At 41.2% G+C, this 18832-nt stretch overlaps 3 protein-coding genes across 5 annotated transcripts in view; 2 read left to right on the top strand and 1 right to left on the bottom strand.

Annotated features, from left to right (window-relative positions):
* Positions 1-868: 868 nt before the first annotated feature.
* LOC106965180 (regulator of cell cycle RGCC) lies at positions 869-5069 on the bottom strand. The gene is made up of 5 exons (XM_015061109.1): positions 4848-5069; positions 4044-4199; positions 3314-3388; positions 2085-2147; positions 869-1492 (listed from the first exon to the last, which is right to left on the bottom strand). The coding sequence occupies exons 1-5, from the start codon at positions 4867-4869 to the stop codon at positions 1485-1487; spliced, it is 324 nt and encodes a 107-aa protein (XP_014916595.1). The 5' UTR covers positions 4870-5069; the 3' UTR covers positions 869-1484.
* Positions 5070-5669: 600 nt separating this feature from the next.
* Positions 5670-10954, top strand: pcdh20l (protocadherin 20-like). Its single transcript, XM_015061093.1, has 2 exons — positions 5670-6249; positions 6718-10954. Exons 1-2 carry the CDS (start codon positions 6202-6204, stop codon positions 9247-9249), a joined length of 2580 nt encoding a protein of 859 aa, XP_014916579.1. The 5' UTR covers positions 5670-6201; the 3' UTR covers positions 9250-10954.
* Positions 10955-12109: 1155 nt separating this feature from the next.
* The window catches only part of plp1a (proteolipid protein 1a), a 10664-nt gene continuing 3941 nt past the window's right edge, over positions 12110-18832 (top strand). The window contains exons 1-7 of one of the 3 annotated variants that reach the window (XM_015061096.1): positions 12110-12378; positions 14273-14459; positions 14559-14715; positions 14895-15063; positions 16505-16578; positions 16665-16730; positions 17667-18571. In XM_015061096.1, the coding sequence (XP_014916582.1) occupies positions 12375-12378; positions 14273-14459; positions 14559-14715; positions 14895-15063; positions 16505-16578; positions 16665-16730; positions 17667-17855 (846 nt within the window). In that variant the 5' untranslated portion in view covers positions 12110-12374 and the 3' untranslated portion in view covers positions 17856-18571. Of the gene's footprint in view, positions 12379-14272; positions 14460-14558; positions 14716-14894; positions 15064-16504; positions 16579-16664; positions 16731-17082; positions 17304-17666; positions 18572-18832 lie in introns of those variants that run through there. The other 2 variants (XM_015061098.1, XM_015061097.1) reach the window with 2 other exon arrangements.

Raw genomic sequence — 18832 nt, 5'->3', positions numbered from 1 at the left:
CTGCGCGGTCAGAAAGAGACTGCAAAAACGTTCCTTTTATTGAGGACTTGCAACTAGAAAACCATTGTTCCACAAGAAAAAAAAATAGGAAGTCAGACTGAAGTTTACCACAAAGAAGACAAAGACTTCCAGATTCCTTCTCATTGGACGGCTGAGTCTAAAACTAAACTTTAATCGATAAATAAGCCATAAATGACATTCAAGGAAAACGTCATACCAACTTTGAAACACAGAGGCGGTGGGATGCACACGATAATATAAGGTTATACTAGGTTATTTAATGGAGGGTGCTTGAGATTATCTACAAAACAACAAATAAACAAGAAAACCCATAAAGAACTGCCTGAGAATTAAGAAACAAAAAGTCCTAGGCAGTGTCAAAATGAAGATTTTTTTATTTTAATAAGTTAAACTATCTGAAAACTTCTCTTTGTATTTATTCACGCTATCTGTGTAGGATATATTTTGTTAAATTATTTGAAACAAGTAAGTGCACCAGCACAAAAGCACAAAAGAAAAAGTTCTCACATCAAATTACAGGAAGCTATTGAAAACGAACGTAGTTTCTCATGATGCACGCTCTCCTCACATGGGGTCAAACGTAGCCTGTCTGAGCTACATTTGTGGTTTTCCGGAGTTACAGCAGAAGCGAAACTCGCAGCACAATCAGAACAAGGTTACAGGAAACCAGAAAAGCAAACATGAAGCCATGGGGTGAGGGGGAGAGGAAACGTAGTGACACCAGGCAGCAACAGTCATTTCGCTTGTCTGAAAGGCAAGAACTGAAGTTATAATGACTTACAACTTCACTCACTATTTTTCTCAGCTCGTAGCTTCAAATCGGAAAACAGACGACACAAAAAAAATGCTCCATCAAAATGTAGCTTTATTTCTAAACACATTTATGTTACAATAATGTATATGTAAAAAAAAAAAAAAATCGATATTCACAAAAACTGTACACTTTAAATGTTGACACACAAGTATAGCCTGACGCGCACAGCAGATCTGAACTCACTGGATTTCAAATAGGCTTTTAAGCTAAAGTGCAATCTGTAATTTTAAACCAGAGAAAGCTCTGGCTTTTTAAAAATAAATGGAAATGAAGATTTAAGGCCTTTTACTGGCATGGCACTTATGAGAATTTTAACATTCTCTCTATACTCTGGGCAGCATTTTTCATGTCAGACAGATGGAAGCTTTGTCTATTTTGGGGGAATATGTCACACATCTTGGACCCGATGCTGCGGGGACGTGGCGGTGCTGGCCGGACGCGGGATTGCCGGGGGGCGTCTGAGGGTGCTCTTGCATTTCAAAATTGAAGCGAGTGCCCTTTTAATTTCTGAAGTCAACCTTTTTCCCCCCGTCTCCTGTCCCTGAAGAGGCGAGAGAGAGAGAGCGCGAAGCGTTCGCCCCATCATATCTGCTCTGGCGTGGATCTCACTTTCTTCTTCTTTGGTGCCTCGCCCTTCCCGTATCTCTGTTCACATCTCTGTAGAGTGGGGAGAGGGAGGGAGGAGAGAGAGACAACAACGCACGGTTTATAAAAAGAGTAGCATACAGGCATACATCAATGCACAGCCGCAAACACTCACTGACTAATAGGTTAGGCTTGTGAAGATACGGCAGGAGTTGCAATTAATTTGCAACATTCATTTTCTCCTGTGTCGAGATCATCGGCAGCAGCAGATGTATGTTTTTGTTCTTTCTTACCCGTGTGCTTGCAAGGGGCAATATACACACTCATGGGCCCCTAATGCACTATTCCTTTAGAACTGATAGGAGGATCATGATGCTTATGTAGTCAAGTATGCCATTAACACAAAAGCGCAAGCAGATAGTCTACCTCAGTCCCCAGACATGGCATTTAAATATAAAAGGTGCTCAGAGATAAACAGAAGGGGGTGGGAGGGGATAACAGACGAAGGGAACCAAGCTGGGCTACTGCTGAGCTCTCCTTCTTTCAATGTGTAGCAAAACATGCAACCCGGTCAGTGGCTTCACCTTCACAGCCACACGGCAGCCTGCTGGTTTTTCAGCTTGAACGTAAAACGCAAACAGACGAGATTGAGTAAAACACATACCCGCGAGTTCCTGGTCCAACATGTTGATAAAACTCTCCAGCTCATCTGTGTCTCCCAGCTTGGCTGAAAAAAAAAAAAAAAAAAAAAAAAACAACAAGAAAAATTCAAGGAACTACAGAGGGAAAAGGCAGCAGTGGAACATTTCTGTCAGGAAATATGTGTCAGATTTATGGCATTTCCTTTGGCCCAACGCTCCCAAAGTGAAAAATGAATCCAAAGCAAAGATATCCTCTTCATATTTTGTGCAAACTGACGTGGTCATGAGTGCATATGCTACTTTTTATGGACCATTAAGACCTTTTGCCCAGGGCAGCAAGGCCTGGGGGTAAAGCTTTGAAGCAAAATTAGCAAGAGTTATCTTTAGGAGTGTGCACTATAAGTAAATATTGCCATGGTGGCAGATGACACTGAAGCTGGTGCTAAAGGGTGAGTTTGATGATGTAAGACTGTTTGACTTGAAATTTTACAATCTTTAGCTGAAAATCCAACATATTTAACTGCAAAACATCCCCATGGCAGCATAATGCTGCCACCATGAAGTTCTATCTATCTATCTATCTATCTATCTATCTATCTATCTATCTATCTATCTATCTATCTATCTATCTATCTATCTATCTATCTATCTATCTATCTTTTTCCTGAAAACCAGCACAATTCAGGTAAATCAGGGTTTGATGTGGGAGTGGGTGATTGCTCGGTTCTGTGAGGACCAGCAGAGGGAGGGGTTTGCCCAGGGCACCGTTCATGCATGAACTGCCACTTCCCAGTGTCTCAAAGCCTCAACAGCTTGATAGACCCCCTCAGGACTCAGGTAGAGTGCATAAAACCATGAAGATGAGCAAATTATATCCTCTTGGTCAGCTTTGTGTGTGTGTCTGAGAGTTATTGTTTATTTTTTTTTTATTTTTTTATTTTTTTATCAATTTAGATTCATCACCACGTGAGTGTATTTGCAATGGAATACACAGGGAGTCGTTCATTTACACACACACACACACAAACACCTGAGACAGACTCCCTGCAGGAGAGTTTCAAAGTATGGTGCTGAGGAGCCACAGTCACAGCAGGGGGGCCTTTGTTGTTTCAAAACAAAACAGCTCGGAGCCTAATGTGAGGAGCATGCGTTGTTCTTGTTGCAGCGATCAGCAGCAAAACATAATGGTGATCACCGTGAGAACAATGGCTGAATCTGAATGGAGATGGGACGACAAGGAGGCCTGCAGTACCTTTCAGCGTCGTGCCGGCATGGTGGAGCTCCTCCTCGCTCGTATTCAAACTGTTTCCCATAGACGCTCCGCTGCCTGGGAGGGCGAGAGGAAGAAGGAAGAGTAGAAAAGAGATAATAAGCACTAAGGGCATTTCCATGCAAATGATCAGTAGCAATGACAGTGCAGGAGTTACACATAATGATAATAGCATGTTCAAAAGTGAAGGTAAATGCCTGTTTGCGAGTGACTCCCATGTGTCAGCTGGAACACTTGAAAGCAAGCGCGCCTTTTGAAACGTTACCGGGGCCAGCACACTTTCAATAATGACGACGCATGGGAGCAGAGGAAAACATCGCCGCTTTCATCTCATAACCGCCGACAAATGAGCAACAATGGAGAGGAAAAAAGAACGATTACAGAAGATGCACTATCCATAATTGGAGTTCATTCCAGTTTGTCATTAGGCAAACAGCCACTTTTCTGGAAGAGGGCCGGGTATGTCTCCTCTTGTACCAATAATTTCATGCAAATTAGATGTGTCAAGCCGTAGTTGTTTGGGCTATTAAAGATCGCCAAGTTATACCCCCAGAGACAACAGACTGTTACATAACAGCAAATATTGTACAGAAATATCTTTCGTGTTCCTCATATTCTGCGTATTCTCTCGCATAGCTTTTCCCGAATTCAGTGGAATTGTGTTAGCACAATTAGCGTCAGTGCCATTTATTTTTTTTTTTTTTTTACTTACTGTAGTCAGAGTCTTCCACCCCATTGTCTTCGATGCGGCTCTTGGCCTCATGCAGGACGCGCTGGTAAGAATGATGTTTGCTTTCGGAGGGGGCCTTCAGCTCCTCCACAACATCCTGGAACTCCTGCAGCACGTCGCCCAGCTCCAGCTCCAAGTCTGTGGAAAATTTGACAGCAGTTGGAACGCAATCCCAGACTCTGCAGAAAAGGAAACTCCAAGACTGACTGGGAGCAGCAAAGCTGACACAAGGAGTAGGAATAAGATTCTGAGCTGAATTTTTAAGAAAGTTTAAATTAGTTTAAAATGAACAGTGTGCAAATTAAGCTTAAACAAAAACTATAAGAAATGTCTTTGTCCTGGTTGTACACTAAAAAACACTAATGCAGATATTTCAGCTGTCTGAGGGACACTGAAATATTTATCTCTTTTTTTTTTTTACGTAAGATCCCAAACCAAACCTTTCTGCGAATGACTCATTGCAGTATGCAAACATTATTTCTAAGTCAATTATAGAGAAGTATAATGGCAGAATAAACAGCATCAAAAATTAATACACCAAGGATATCTATATGAAAGAGCTGTTCCCTATATCTTCTAACTTTTATGGCGTAAAAATATGCTTTGCCATTCCCATTTCAGTTATTCCTTTTTAATTTAATATTTAAATTAACTGACTGTGACGCTAACGCTTCATGTCTTCAATAAAGATTTTAGATAAAGAGTGAAAGATAAATACAGAATTGGAGATCGTTAAAACACAAATTACCAATTAAACTTATTGTTTTAAAGTATCATTGGACTCACCGCCTGTAATATCTGAGGACATGACAGAAAGTGAAGTTCGCCACAAGCTGCTGCGTCTCTCCGCTCAGTCTGGAGTCTGAAGCTGTCAGGAAAATGTAGTTTTATTTCACAGCCCTCTACTGGCGCCCAGCATTTAGAGGACGTGACGAACCAATAAAGTAGCAGGGGGAAAAAGTCAGAACTTTACTGTAAGTGGAAAAGTGGGCGGAAAGTTGAATGACAACGACAGGAAGAATCCGTTACGTAACAGACATACCGGACATGCTTTCATTGTGGAAGAGAAATATTATAGCTGCACGTGCGCTGACAACTTAATGAGCTCGTCCGTTAATTACCAGATAAACTTAACGCAGAGGGATCTGTGGAGAGTATCGGTGGCATCAGTTTTAAAATATAGATTGTGTTTTTGTGACCGAGTTTCTGAAAAAAGAAAAAAAAAAAAAACTTACCAGTGTGAATTTTAACAAATATCAGAAGTTGTCTCAGTCTGCTGTAGTACCCTGCTCTGTCAACAGAGGCCCCCCGAGCCTTGCAAAGGAAGTCTGAGGGCAATATTATGCAGTTTCATTACCTCTCATATTTTCCAGTGGCGGATAAGATTAAATCATTTAAGCTCACATTAGGCCAGAGCGAAAGTAGTCTTCAGCTGTTTATCTCATACTTTTTCCAAACTAACATCCTGATATAGTATTAGATCAATTTAGTCATGCAAAACAGTTGCCATAGATAGATAGATAGATAGATAGATAGATAGATAGATAGATAGATAGATAGATAGATAGATAGAGAGAGAGAGAGAGAGAGAGAGAGAGAGAGAGAGAGAAAGAAATAGAACAACATTATTGCCACATTTATCTTAAAATTATACTTTTTCCACAATTGCTTATCAATACATGTTGCAGTATTAAACATTACCAGTCATTTTCAGATGTAAAGAGTTTTAAATCAAGATTAGGAATTAGTCTCAGCCAGAAGCAGACTCAGACAGAAAAAGTGGAGAAAAAAATAATTAAAAGGCTGTTAAAACCTTATTAAGTGTTTACTGTGAAGCAGAAAGGCAAGCGGGGGACAGAAACTATTTAAAAGTGAATCATTTCCATGTAGTTAAGCACCGTGTTTGTTCAGAACCATCGTCAGTCATCGCCCTGGAGTGGAAAAAAAAAAATAATTTCAGGTCATGCAGGTAAACCTGTTTTGTCTCTGCATTCGATCTGTCAGTTAGCCGTACAGACGGGGAGTGTGTTGTAGGAGGAGCATCAACAAATTATGCCTTCAGCTGTGCAGGTTTAGATTGCTGCCACTGTGCTCGGTGATCACTTGCTACCGGGCGACTTGGGTAGCATGTGCGAGGGCAATGGGCCATGGGACTCCTGATAATATGAACTGGGCTGGACTTCTGCAGGTCAGTGAATCAAAGGTTATCATTTCTGCTGGGTTCTTATTACTGCCTCAGTGTTTCTGTGTGGACGGCAGATTGAATCTTAGTCTTAAAAAGGAAACACTAGAATCTCTGGATTTTGTGTGGAAGTAAGCATATCAGGAATGTCTCCGGAGCATGGATTTTATGAGTACTTATGTAATTACTCCAATTACTTTATATCAAATCAAACTTTGGCATTTGCTCTCTGCTTTTGTGCCATTTGCTTGTGAGGATAATTGATTAGAGTAAACTAAACAATGGCATCATTGTGCTTTTCGATGTGTCGTTCAAGAGCTTATTCACCCATGAAGTTGTAAAGCTTTCGTTACCACCTGAGTAAATGTCTCTTGGAATGTTTCCAGGTTCAACGAAAGGATATTAGGGTGAGAAATAAAAATTGAAAATAAATAAATAAATAAATGACACTTATTTTCTTTTTCTTTCACTCAGAAGTTGCTGATCATGCTTCATACCAAGCAGATCATTTGTGGCTCCGTCCAGTTCTCTATCAAGGAGGAACTGGAGCCTCATACTCTGGTAGGATCACTAAGTGAACACTTTGCACCTCCTTATCAGCTCCTGACCGAGGAGTACCTGTGGATGAACAAAAGCACTGGGAATTTCTACATTACTGAGAAAAAGATGGATCGTGAGCACCTCTGCTCTGAGGAGACAAAAGATGATGAATGCATTATTTTGCAATCTGTAATTGTTGGGCCCTCTAGGGAGCTGGAGAAGTTTTCTGTGATCATCGAGGACATCAACGACAATGCACCGTATTTTGAAAATAGCAAAATATCCCTGGATATTTCTGAGGATGTCCCCGAAGGGACCAGTCTCATGCTGGACGACCAGGCTCGGGACAGAGATAGTGGATCAAACGGACAGCTGAAATACAAACTCAAAGGCTCTGGAGGAGTTTTTACTTTAAAGGTTGAAGAAGAAGGACCACTGATCATGCTGGTCGTACAAAAGGCTCTGGACAGAGAGACTCTGGACCTGTATCAATTGCAGCTGGTGGCTACTGACTGTGGAGAACAGCCTCTGAGTGTATCAGTCCCTATATTTGTCACAGTGACAGATGTTAATGACAACTGTCCGAGCTTTAGTCCTAACAGCCCACTCAGTGCCACAATCTCGGGGGACTCCAAGAAGGACACAGTTGTTACTCAGGTAATTGCTACAGACCCAGATTTAGGCCCAAATGCTGCCATTGTTTATTCCCTCAGTCCTAAGGTCTCTGAAAGGGCTAAGAAACTCTTAACCCTCAGCAGCCACAGTGGTCACGTCAGGCTAACACAAGACCTTGAAATAGACAGCTCTGAGGACCTGGTGTTAAAAGTGTTAGCCAGCGGCCTTCACTGCCCACCAGCAGAGACTCAGGTAACAGTATCCCTCCTCCCCAAGGCTACCCAAGGTCTAACAATCAAGATCGGGTTCATAGCTAAGCATCACAACCAGACTGTTGTGATACCAGAGAGCCAACCCCCCACTCCCTTAGCTGTTTTAGAGCTTGAGGGTGACAGCAGCTTTAAGGACTCATCTCTTGCCATTGAGGGTGACGTGCCTTTCTTTTTGAGCCCACAGAGCGGCAAATATCTGCTTTCCACATCAAAGCCCCTAGACTATGAGATGAAAAGTGAATATCACATTTCTGTGGTAGTGCAAGGGAGTTCATCTGAAAGGTCTGTGATCGCTCCGCCTCAGCGAGAGATCAGGGTGATGGTGGAGGATGTTAATGATAATGCCCCACATTTCTCCCAGACTGGCTACCAGCTGGAAGTGGAGGAAAACAACGAGCCTGCATTAACACTGCTGCAGGTATCCGCTACCGATGCAGACAGTGGACTCAACGGCAGGGTGACATACAGGTTAGATAAACGCACATCTGCCATCTTTAAAGTTGACTCAGTGACAGGTCAACTATCTGCATTGGTTCCTCTGGATAGAGAACAGAAAAGTGTGCACCAACTCACTGTGTTTGCTCGAGATAGTGGGGTTCCTCCCCTGGAGTCCCAGGCCTCTGTAATCATTCGTGTTCTGGACCGGAATGACAATGCACCTGTTTTCTCTACTCCTCACTTCATCTTTTTCATCCCTGAGAATGCACCGCCGTTTGCTCAGGTGGGGATGATAGAAGTGGAAGATCCAGATGAAGGAGAGAATGGGAAAACAGAATTGCAAATTGTGCCGAGTAACACATCTTTTGCTGTGGACAGCGTACAAAGGATGCTGCACACCACCACCAACTTGGACCGGGAGGTGACGGATTGTCATGAACTTTACCTGGCGGTCAGCGACAACGGCCGTCCAGTGGCATTAACCTCCAGTGCCAGGGTGACTATCTTTATAGAGGACATTAATGACAACAACCCAAAAGTGATCCTTCCCAGCAGCAATTATTCATGTTTGGTGGTCTCTCCAGGTACTCCAATGGGTACAAATGTAACAAAGGTCTACGCCATCGATGAAGACTCTGGTGTAAACTCAGAAATCACATATTCTGTTGTTGCACCAAAGTCAGTTCAGCAGAACAGCCCCTTCCAGGTAGACTCAAAATCAGGGAACATTAGCTTAAGACAAGAGCTTTTACAGGAAGATATGGGAATGCATAATCTGTTCATTGTAGTAAGAGACAACGGGAAACCAACTCCACTTTACACCACTGTCTGGATTAACCTGTTGGTTAATAAGAGCACAGATCAGTGCCACCTAGATAGGGCACCTACATGGACTGGGAGATCAGATTGGGTTGAAAGTTCTTCTATGTCTCCAATCTGTGAGGTGGAGACTGCCAGATCAGTTCAAGCAATATACTTTTATCTTGTGCTCTGCATGGCGGTAGTAACCGTAGTTTTGTTTTTTACAACAGCTTGTTTGTTTCTAAAACACAGAAAATGCCCTCCAAAGAAAAAGACGGGACATACGGAAGAGAATGAGATTCCACTCAGGATCAAAGACAAATATTATTCTGATGAATAGCAGCTTGAAGCAAGCAGCAAGTAATCTCACTCACAGTTTCAAGGATGAAAACAGCCAGAGAATTAAACATTTTGAGAGTATTTGTCTTGGGCTTTATGCAGTTCACAAAAAAAAATCCCTACATGCTTCTGCAATTACTCTATATTCAGAAGTAGAAGAATAGTCCAGCAAGTTTCTGAGAAAGACTCCACACACTGTGACCAGAGAGAGAACTGATAAGAGGAGCATTTTTCCTTGAAAACTCTTAACATTATAGACTAAACTAGTCATGGATGATGTACCAGGCAAAGCCACCCAGTGATAACACGTATCACAGCCGGTGAGATATAATGTAGATTTACAAAGTCAAACATTTCCCAAGAAATCATTGACAAGCTGGTTGAGTCTGTCTCAGCTTCCTGACTTTGAGTGATGGGGATTCTAACGCATTTAGACACTTTAGGATCCGTGGAAGGGTTTAATGTTCCTTCAGAGGTGAAGTGATGAAAGTGTATAAAGGAGTAACCCTTGACTAGCTCCAGGAGTGAAGAGGCACACAAACATCTCAAACTCTCCACCTTGCAGTTGTTACCTGATAACGCCGGTTCTTACCCACGCGGTTGGATCGCGCCCAAAAGGCAGAAAACTCACCGTACTGCGCCCAGCTCCCAACCAGGTGTGCTGTTTTAATACCTGGCTCTCAGAGGGAAGTCGCACTCTACTCAAAGACGTATTTGCAAACAGCAGCTGGCGTCACATTCGGATAGATTTGGAGGAACAAATTAGATCTAAAGCAGGTTAAGTGCTGCATTAAATATGAATGAGCCAGGGTGCGACATGTGTGCAAATCTGGGAGCAAACAGTTGCAACAAAGAGGGAGGGGAAACTGTTTTAACTTCTTTAAAATCTGTACAGTGCAGTGCGTTGTTGAGTGCATAGGCCTGTGTGAGGTGGGAAGGAGGAAAGCAAGGAGACGGAGCCTGTAAAACACAATGTACAACAACCTGGTTGGTGGAGAACAAGGCTTGTATAACATGAGCTGCATCTCTGAGGATGTCTGGGCTAGCTGCTTCAAAAATAAACAATCTAATAAGGCCCACACTGTGGAGATAACTACATTAACTGGGATCAAATAAGGAGCTCCAAAACCAAATTAAGAATTGAATTAAAATAGCCTTTTTACAAGAGAAATTAAGGAACACAAGATAAAGTTTTGTTGTTGTTTTATAAAGATATATGCTTACAAAGTGATTTAACATAATTCTATTTTATATGATTTAAGAAAAAATACCTACCTAAAAATATATCTATGTATTTTTGTTGTATGAAGCTAAAAATGCAGCTTTAAAAAAAATGCAGTTGGCAGGTGAAAGTCTGCCATCTAGTGGATGGAGAAGACGCCAATTCTTGTTCTCCTTTGTGAAATTTGACCTATTAGTCCATGGACTACATCGGGAGAGAATGAGTCAGAAAACCAGTCTCTAACGTCGAGGCTGTCATATTGCCTGAAAACAGTGATGTGTCCCCGCTGCCCTGCTCCATGCTCAATCTTCTTTCACTCACCTTTCAGTTTATCTTTCATCAAGACGAACATTTAATTGCAGGCTGCGAGCAGCAGTTCACTCAAATGCCCTGCGGATTAGTTGTAAACTGCATTTCAGTTGTAAACTGATTTTGTGATCGTATCATACAACTCTTGTGTGAATAAAATTCCAGTTATTTTTTGGTTTGTTTGTTGTTGTTTTTCTATTTTATGTGAGATCAGTGAGGCGACCCCTCATTGCGTCTCAATTGTCCCGACATGTAGCTTTCCGGCTATCCATATTTCCTGTTTGTGAACATTCCAGAACATCACAAAACATTTAGGAAGGCAACAACAAAACACAAATCCAGCTCACCAGCAGCAATATCATACGCAGGTTTTATGTTTCAGACTGTATCTCACAGATGGTGTTATGATAGGATCTGACAGTTTCACTCAGTCTGCAGAGCTTCACCTGACTCTTCCACAGGAAAGTTTTATTTCATGTTTCATTTACCAAGAATACATAATCAACAAAACCATGACCATGACCATCTTATTTATATGAATAAATTCTGTGTTATTTTCTGTCATTTTAAGTAAGCCTGTATTGTCTGAATGCTTCATTTTTTGTTTTTGTTTTGTTTTTTGTTTTTTTGCTCAATAAAACACGCTTTACAAATTATTTAGAAATGACTGGGCAGGGTGCTATTCACTATTTACATGATCTGCAGCACCCAGATCTTGTAATGCTTGTTTGTGATTCATTTATCATTAGAATGGAACTGACCTGGAGAATAAGTTCATTTCGGTAAATAGATATGCCATAAAAAAAAAGCTAATTTATATAAATAACTCGAACCTTACACAATATACATAGCAATTTCAAGGGTTTATTTTGTGAATGTTGATTGTTATGCCTTACAATTAAGGAAAACCCAAAATTCAGTTTCTGAAAAAGAAAGTAACTTAATAAGACTTTTTTTTTCATGCCTAAATGTTATGTCATGGCCTTGACCATTTTCAAGTAGGACAAGTAGGAAAGGTAAGAAGAAGGTTGTTCCTTTAACGATGTACTCAAAGCTGATGGATGTACACATTAATGGAAAGTTGAGTGGAAAGAAAAAATATGGCACAAAAGGTCCAAGAATAATCGGCTTAACGCCATAAAACTTTGTCTTTGAAAGTCACAGTATTGTAAATTATCTTGGCCAGCATTTTGTAATAATCCCCTGAATTTTGATGACTAATTGTGTGGGGGGAATAAAATATTTCCCTTCGGAACAAAACCCCCGCCCACCTCGGGATTTGCATAAGATGCGCGTTGCTCCCTTCATGCAAATCGGCATCAACAATGACCTTACTTGATATCTGCAAGTATAAGAGCCCTGACCTCTTCATTATCCCTCGCCCTGAAGTTCATTGAAAAGCGACATTGTTTCTTTAAGATTGCACTTGCAGTCATCGTTGGCTCTGTCCATTGTCGTGGGGGTGGTGAGGAGGGTGGGGGGGACAGGACGCGAGTTGAGAGATTGATATACGGGGGCCGAGGGCGAGAGAGGCGCACATCATCAGCGGACCAGCTGCGGCGTAGTCAACAAGTCCTGAGCGCTTCCTTCCAGACATGGGTAAGAAACTTCCAACCCAGCGGACTCTTCCTTTTCTTAGCAGATTCAGTTTTGTTTTAAATCAAATCTCGGTTTGATTGCGTGTGATCGCACGTAGATGTGAGAGGGGACTTGTGAGGGAGCGTCAGAAGTTATTAAGGTCTTTTTTTTTTTTTTCCTGTCAGTTTGGAGGGCAGCTATCACAGCCTGATGCGCCGCTGATATTATGAGATTTATTTCATGCTTGAGATGGCAGGGGCTACTTTAAAGGGAGCCTTGTCGCATCTACTTTCGATTGCAATCCTTCTCAATTTCTAGTATGGAGGACTGGCCACAGCTTTACATTATCGAACGAAAATACACAGAGTTTTTCGGTCCAGCGTTTTCATCCAGATCCGCAGAACTGAGGCGAGCCGAATTACTGCCCGCTCCTCCTCTCTTGATTGGCTAATTGAAATCAAGGTGCGACTGAAATCACCCGGATTGAGTTGTGGAGTGAAGTTTGAACTTCTGCGTGATTTACATGCGGACTTTAGAGATGATATCCCTTAAACATCTTGACGTGATAATTTTTCTTTTTTTCTTTTACTCTGTTTTATTATGTCTGAATGACAAAGGTCACCGTTTGTGGGCCTAGATCTCTCACCCCGGCAGTCAGCAAAGCCGTGTAAATATATTCAATTAAAGAGCCATCTCTTTGCCCCTTCTTCCATCTTTGTTTACTGTAATGGTACCAACCACAGTCTGCCTGCTCCCATTGTGCCCATCTGTGTGCAAAGCCACACATGTACACAACTCGCATTGTTTGTTCAGATTTCCATCCTCCTCCAGCCCTGGCAACACTCCAGTTTCTATCATTTCCTCCCAGCCCCCAACCTCTCTGTGTTTTCTCAGAAGGAAGTCTGAGTGTGTGGATGTGTGTGTTTAAGGCAAAGAGGTGCCTCTGGCCTTTGTTTGCTTGACATTGGTGGCCCTTGTGCCCCCACAATGCTGTGGGACAAAGACTGTTGTCTCCGCAGTCACAAAAGCAGCCTCTCTCCATCCCTGCCTTGCTGTGTCTCCAGTCCCTTGTCCTCCTCCTTTTCTCACACTCTTCATTGCAGGGTTGTGAATGGAGTCGGGGGGTGGGGGGGTCCAAGCAGATGGATTCCCCTTGTATCTTTGGCCCTTGGCTGCCATCTGAGCAGCACATAAGGGGACGCCACACTCGCTGTTACTGAACTCATGCTGCAACTTAATCGAAGTCAAAGCGTTGTGTGCAAATGTTCACTAAAAAGTAACTATTGGTGAATATTGCTTGTCACGTGACACGAGCTCCCACTATGCCAAATCCTTAAACTGAGAAATATCACAATACCATAAGGATTTACTCAAAAATGTAAAATTCATAACAAAATATCATTTTAAACCAAAGACATTAAATCATATTCATCTGTAAAAGATTTGATTTTAGCAATATTTTAAGTTGTCTTTAAGTTTGTGCAATGGTTGTGAGGTAGTTCTTTTGATTTAAAATGTAAAAAATAATCTTTATAAATATCTTGCATTAAAATGTGGACACCAGCAGCTAATAGACAAGTTCTCTCACTTTAGTTTTCTTCAGACTGCATAAATGTTGCCAAAAATATTAATTCACAAGTTGTGGAAGTCGGTTGCTTCTGCCTTCCACAACTTTTTCCACTGTATATTTCACTTGATGAGTCAACAGCTGCTTGTTGCTTACCAACTCTAGTTTGGTAAACAACTGAAGGAAGGTACCCAATAAGGTAGCAACTAGAGCTGTGATTGTGTAACATATGTCTCTAATCATTTTTACTCCCAGACCAATTTTGTTCACTTTTTTCTTTTTTTTTTTTTTCTTTTAAAAAGCTGTAAATGTATGCTGATTAAATGGGCTTGTCTTCTTAACTAATAGGTTGCTATGACTGCTGCATGCGCTGTTTGGGCGGGGTGCCATACTGCTCCCTTGTCGCCACTCTGCTCTGCTTCTCCGGTATTGCCCTGTTCTGCGGTTGCGGTCACCAGGCACTCACAGAAACGGAGAGACTCATTGAAACGTATTTTGCCCGTAACCTTCAGGACTACATCACTCTAGCCTATATGTAAGCCTCTTCTCGAAAGATTTAGTCTCTAGTTTTTTGCTGTATAGTTTTTACATATAGGCCTTCTCATTGCCTGTCCTTTTTTTTTTTTTCTTTCAGTATTCAGTATTTCCAGTATGTCATCTATGGTTTGGCCTCCTTTTTCTTCCTCTACTGCATTGCTCTCCTGGCTGAGGGCTTCTACACCACAAGCGCTGCCAAGCAAACCTTTGGAGAGTTCAGGAGCACCATGTGTGGTCGCTGCCTCAGCTCCTCGGTGAGCCGGCCCCGAGTTGGACTAGTAAAAGGGAGCGGGGAGATTGGTTAGGGATACACAAATGACCTAGTGTGGGTGTTAAAAATCTTTAGGTTCATGGGAATATTTTTAGCAGACTCAAAATAACCATTGCACATTATTTTGTGAACTACTTCTTAATGCATGATGTCCCTCTACAGTTCATAGTGATGACGTACCTTCTTGCTGTGCTGTGGCTGCTGGTGTTTGCCTTCTCCGCCTTGCCGGTCTACTTCTTCTACAACATGGATGCAACTTGCAGCACCATTGATGTTCTGACCGAGACCCCAGCGAGTATAAACCAGCTCTGCGTTGATGCAAGGCAATACGGTACCGTCTCAATGTTTTGGGAACTTATACTGAAACTGAATTTATAGATTTTTTTTTATTATTCATGATCCTGCCCGTCACCAACCTCCAAATGAAAATACCAGGGAACCACGCCCTGTGCAAGCTAGCATTTGATTAGGCTCTCATTAGGCCATTGAAAGCATGATACTAGATTAGTAATGTTCAGTGGATGATATAGTCAATTTTTGAAGTATACCAAAATTAGTTTTTAAATAACATGACAGGGTTAAAATTAAAAACAAATGGGGGGGGGATATGCTTTGCCATTGCTTTTAATTTCAGAAGTCAAAATTTCTAAACAAGAAAAGGTGGAGAACTTGCATAAACCTGAAATTCAAGATGTAAAATTTGCTGGTTTCTCATCATCCCCAATCTCAAAATTCAGTCGTCCTACGTCTGCCATAACTTGACTATAGCTAAGATGCACTGTCAATGAATGAAGACATTGTTGGACTGTTAAGAAGTACGAAATCCTGAGAAATGCTATTGCTCAATTTCTTCACTAGCCATTGTCTTGTATTGCTAATAGTAGCTAGCCTATTCACAGAGCTTGTTTGCAAGTATCCATGGTTTTTGGCTTGGAACTAGAGCCGAGTTAAATTCTGTTTGATCTCATTCCCAGATGCAAATTAGTAATTCAAACATATGTATATAGATCAGCATAACTGAGCACAAACACTTGTTTCTGAATCCATGTTGATGGCTTCAGGTTTTGTTATCTCTGGAAATTTTGTTCCCTCCTGTTTTGTTTTGACACGTTTCTGATGCTTGACCAACTCTTCTCAGTGTTTGTGTTAAATAACATTAGCCTACATATATACAGTATGTGTGTATATATATATTTTTTTTTTGTGTGGTTGCCTTGTAAATAACCAAAGTCATAAATATTTTTGATGATGACATGGCAAGAGTCTACAGTATTATGTATGCCGCATTTGTTTGTGCAGCATTTCCAAGGAATCCTTTTTAGCAACTGAGATGCAAAAATCATGTGCAAACATTTATTCATGCTCTAGGGATTCTAAATGCCTCTCTAAAGTGCTCACAGGCCAACAAGTTCATTGTTTTAGAGCCCTAGCTAAAAACACATTTACAACACAATGCTCCACTGAGTGGTTTGTGGCTTTGTTATGATAAAAATCAGCACTGATTTTCTTTGCCATATCTTTTTTTTTTTTTTTTTTTAATCATCAGTCCCTCCTGGTTTGTCTCAAGAGGGTCCTGTCTCATCAACTGTGCACTAGTCTGGAGCTAAAAGAAATTACTAAAATAATATCCAGCTGTTTGTCAAAATGTTGTCTTCCAAAAGAGTTATGAGGTTTTAAAGTGTATTAGACGATGAGAACAGTACAATAACGCATTAAAAGTTAAGCTTGTATTCATGAAATTAGATTAGAGCTAAGTTGTTTTTTCCCCTCAGGGCTCTTGCCATGGAATGCAGTACCGGGAAAAGCTTGTGGTATGACCCTGTCCAATATTTGCAAAACCAGAGAGGTAAGAACTAAGGCTCTGGTGCCTGACGCATTTTATCACTGGCCTGACAGGAAGTGGAAATAATCATTCTGATCTTCTCCTATCAGTATCAGATGACCTATAACCTGTATGTTGCGGCCTTCACTGGTGCGGGCATCACTCTCTTGGCTCTGGTGAGTGCGGAAGCTGAGGGCCGGTTCGGGGTACAACGACCATTTTGTGGCTCATGTGACACAGTGCCGGTCAAAGTGTAGGCAGCGAGGCATTTCAGGCCTCCATGACTGATGACTCTTGTACTATTGCTCTCTGTTCCTCTTTGTCAGCTGACACAGGCAGCATAATAATGCTGTAATGTCCTGGTGGCGTTCCAGCCAGCCATGCAGCCATTATACTTTCATGCTCCATTACAGAGGCTGTTATATCAAGCTAAAGCTATTAGCACGGTCATGTTTTGTTTTTATGTTTGTAGATATCCAGGTTTTTGTGGGTCTTTTCATCTCCTCCTTTCTCCTTGTTTTTCTGTAGCTGACCTATACTGTGTCGAGCACCTATAACTTTGCGGTTCTGCGCTATCTTGGGAGGAAGGGCATAGGTCCAAGGTGTTAGGCACCCAGCTTCCTGTCCACTCTGTCAGCACTCTGACTTCTACAAGAGGACTAAAAGGGGACTTCAACATCTCTGTCCTTTCACTTCACCTGCACAGAACTGCCTACGATCTTGGACTTTATAAAACACTTTTTCCCCTACTTTTTATAAGACTTTTTTTTTTTTAATTGCTGCTATGACTTGCAGTAAATATGATTTTTCTTGTCACATCATTTCAATGTTCATTTATGCAACTAATTACAGTCAAATCATAACACAGTACTAATGAACTAAAACATAGGCTATAGGACAACAAGCACATGGCAGCATACAGCTGCTGAGTAGAGCAAAGGATTAAAGGTTACTATGGCCACCACGCCTCACATCTGGTTGCTATGGGGGCAGACAAACACGCATTTGCAGTCTCATGCTGACCTCAGGACATTTCTCACGGGCCAGAGAAAAAGCAGCAACAATGGAGTTGTGCCAGTTTGAAAATCTAGCCAATAAGAAATCTCTTCTAGGGGCCACCTGCACTGCGAGACTCTGCCAGAGGGGTTGTATTACGTGTCAAAGGAGACTGCTCTCTGGACAAAGAGAGGGCTAGACCTCTGCAAAGCCTCAATGCAGCTCCTCTGCCGCTGCATGCGGAACACATCTGTACTGCGCTGCAGGCTCACCTCACACAATGGAAAACGGTGGATTCAGAGTGAAGGAATTATAGATTCAGTTATTTGTTAGATCGGTAAATGTTTCTCACTGTGAGACGACAAAAGCTGTAGGCGCTGAATTACAAAGTAACCTCTCAATATCGGATTAAAAAAAGGTGTTTCCTGCTCTTTTTTTTTTATATTACTGAGGTACTTTAATGGCAAAGAAACTGCTTTGCTTAATTCGTTAGGGATTATGTTGTAGTTATTGTATAACACAATTTAACTAATTCTAGCTGAATTTACTAATACATGTACAGTGTGGTCAGATGTCTACATACACTCATCGGCAGCATGCCAAAACTTAGGTTTTCAATTATTTGAACTGTTTTTCTTCCAGGGTGGAATGACTATGCAGAATACATATGTGTCTTTCTTTATTGAAAGACCTGGAACTCTACCCTTTAGAAAACTTAAGCATGATGTTTTTGAGAGGAAGCCTGAAATTGCCTCCAACACTACAGTAAAGAGCAGTCGATACTCAACAAAAAAATATGCAAAACCTTGTCGATGGTACTTGAGTTTAAATTTCTGATTGGACTGAATTTACCTTTTTATAAAGTGCCTTGAGGAAGATTGTGAATTGGCACTATACAAATAAAACTGAATTGGGGGGGAAAAAATTGACTTCTTGTTTAGCAAATTTGTCTAAATATTAGTGGTGTGCATGTATATATCTAAGCTTGTATATATCAATTTAAACGTAAGTGAATTAGAAACAAATCTACATTAAATTCTACCCTTGTACCCAGTTCCGTTTTTTTTTTTTTTTTAAAGTCTTCTACTGCATCATCAATCCACCCTAACAAAGATTCATATGAATCATTAACAGCCTGGATTGAAGGCATTCATGAGTGATGATTGTATGCAATTTCTGACCGACACTAAAAAAAAAAAAAAAAAAAAAAAAAAATTTTTTTTTTTTTTTTTTTTTTTTGAAAAACCCTCTTTTGGGGTTTTTTTTTTTTGAGAAAAAAAGC

The sequence above is a fragment of the Poecilia latipinna genome, unplaced genomic scaffold (assembly GCF_001443285.1).
Source record: "Poecilia latipinna isolate Pla-1442-1.1 unplaced genomic scaffold, P_latipinna-1.0 Scaffold1777, whole genome shotgun sequence".
Lineage (NCBI taxonomy): Eukaryota > Metazoa > Chordata > Actinopteri > Cyprinodontiformes > Poeciliidae > Poecilia > Poecilia latipinna.
The sequence above is the reverse complement of the archived record's forward strand: the minus strand, read 5'-3'. Positions and strand labels throughout refer to the sequence as shown.

What these genes read in the sequence shown, in the direction of transcription:
- LOC106965180 (XM_015061109.1), bottom strand. Translation starts at nt 4,869, where the DNA reads ATGTCCTCAGATATTACAGGCG. An exon ending in GGTGGAAGACTCTGACTACA is followed by an intron (nt 3,389 to 4,043) that starts GTAAGTAAAAAA and finishes TCGCCCTCCCAG; the next exon opens with GCAGCGGAGCGTCTATGGGA. An exon ending in TGCCGGCACGACGCTGAAAG is followed by an intron (nt 2,148 to 3,313) that starts GTACTGCAGGCC and finishes TTTTTTTTTCAG; the next exon opens with CCAAGCTGGGAGACACAGAT.
- pcdh20l (XM_015061093.1), top strand. Translation starts at nt 6,202, where the DNA reads ATGGGCCATGGGACTCCTGATAATATGAACTGGGCTGGACTTCTGCAG. An exon ending in ACTGGGCTGGACTTCTGCAG is followed by an intron (nt 6,250 to 6,717) that starts GTCAGTGAATCA and finishes TCTTTCACTCAG; the next exon opens with AAGTTGCTGATCATGCTTCA.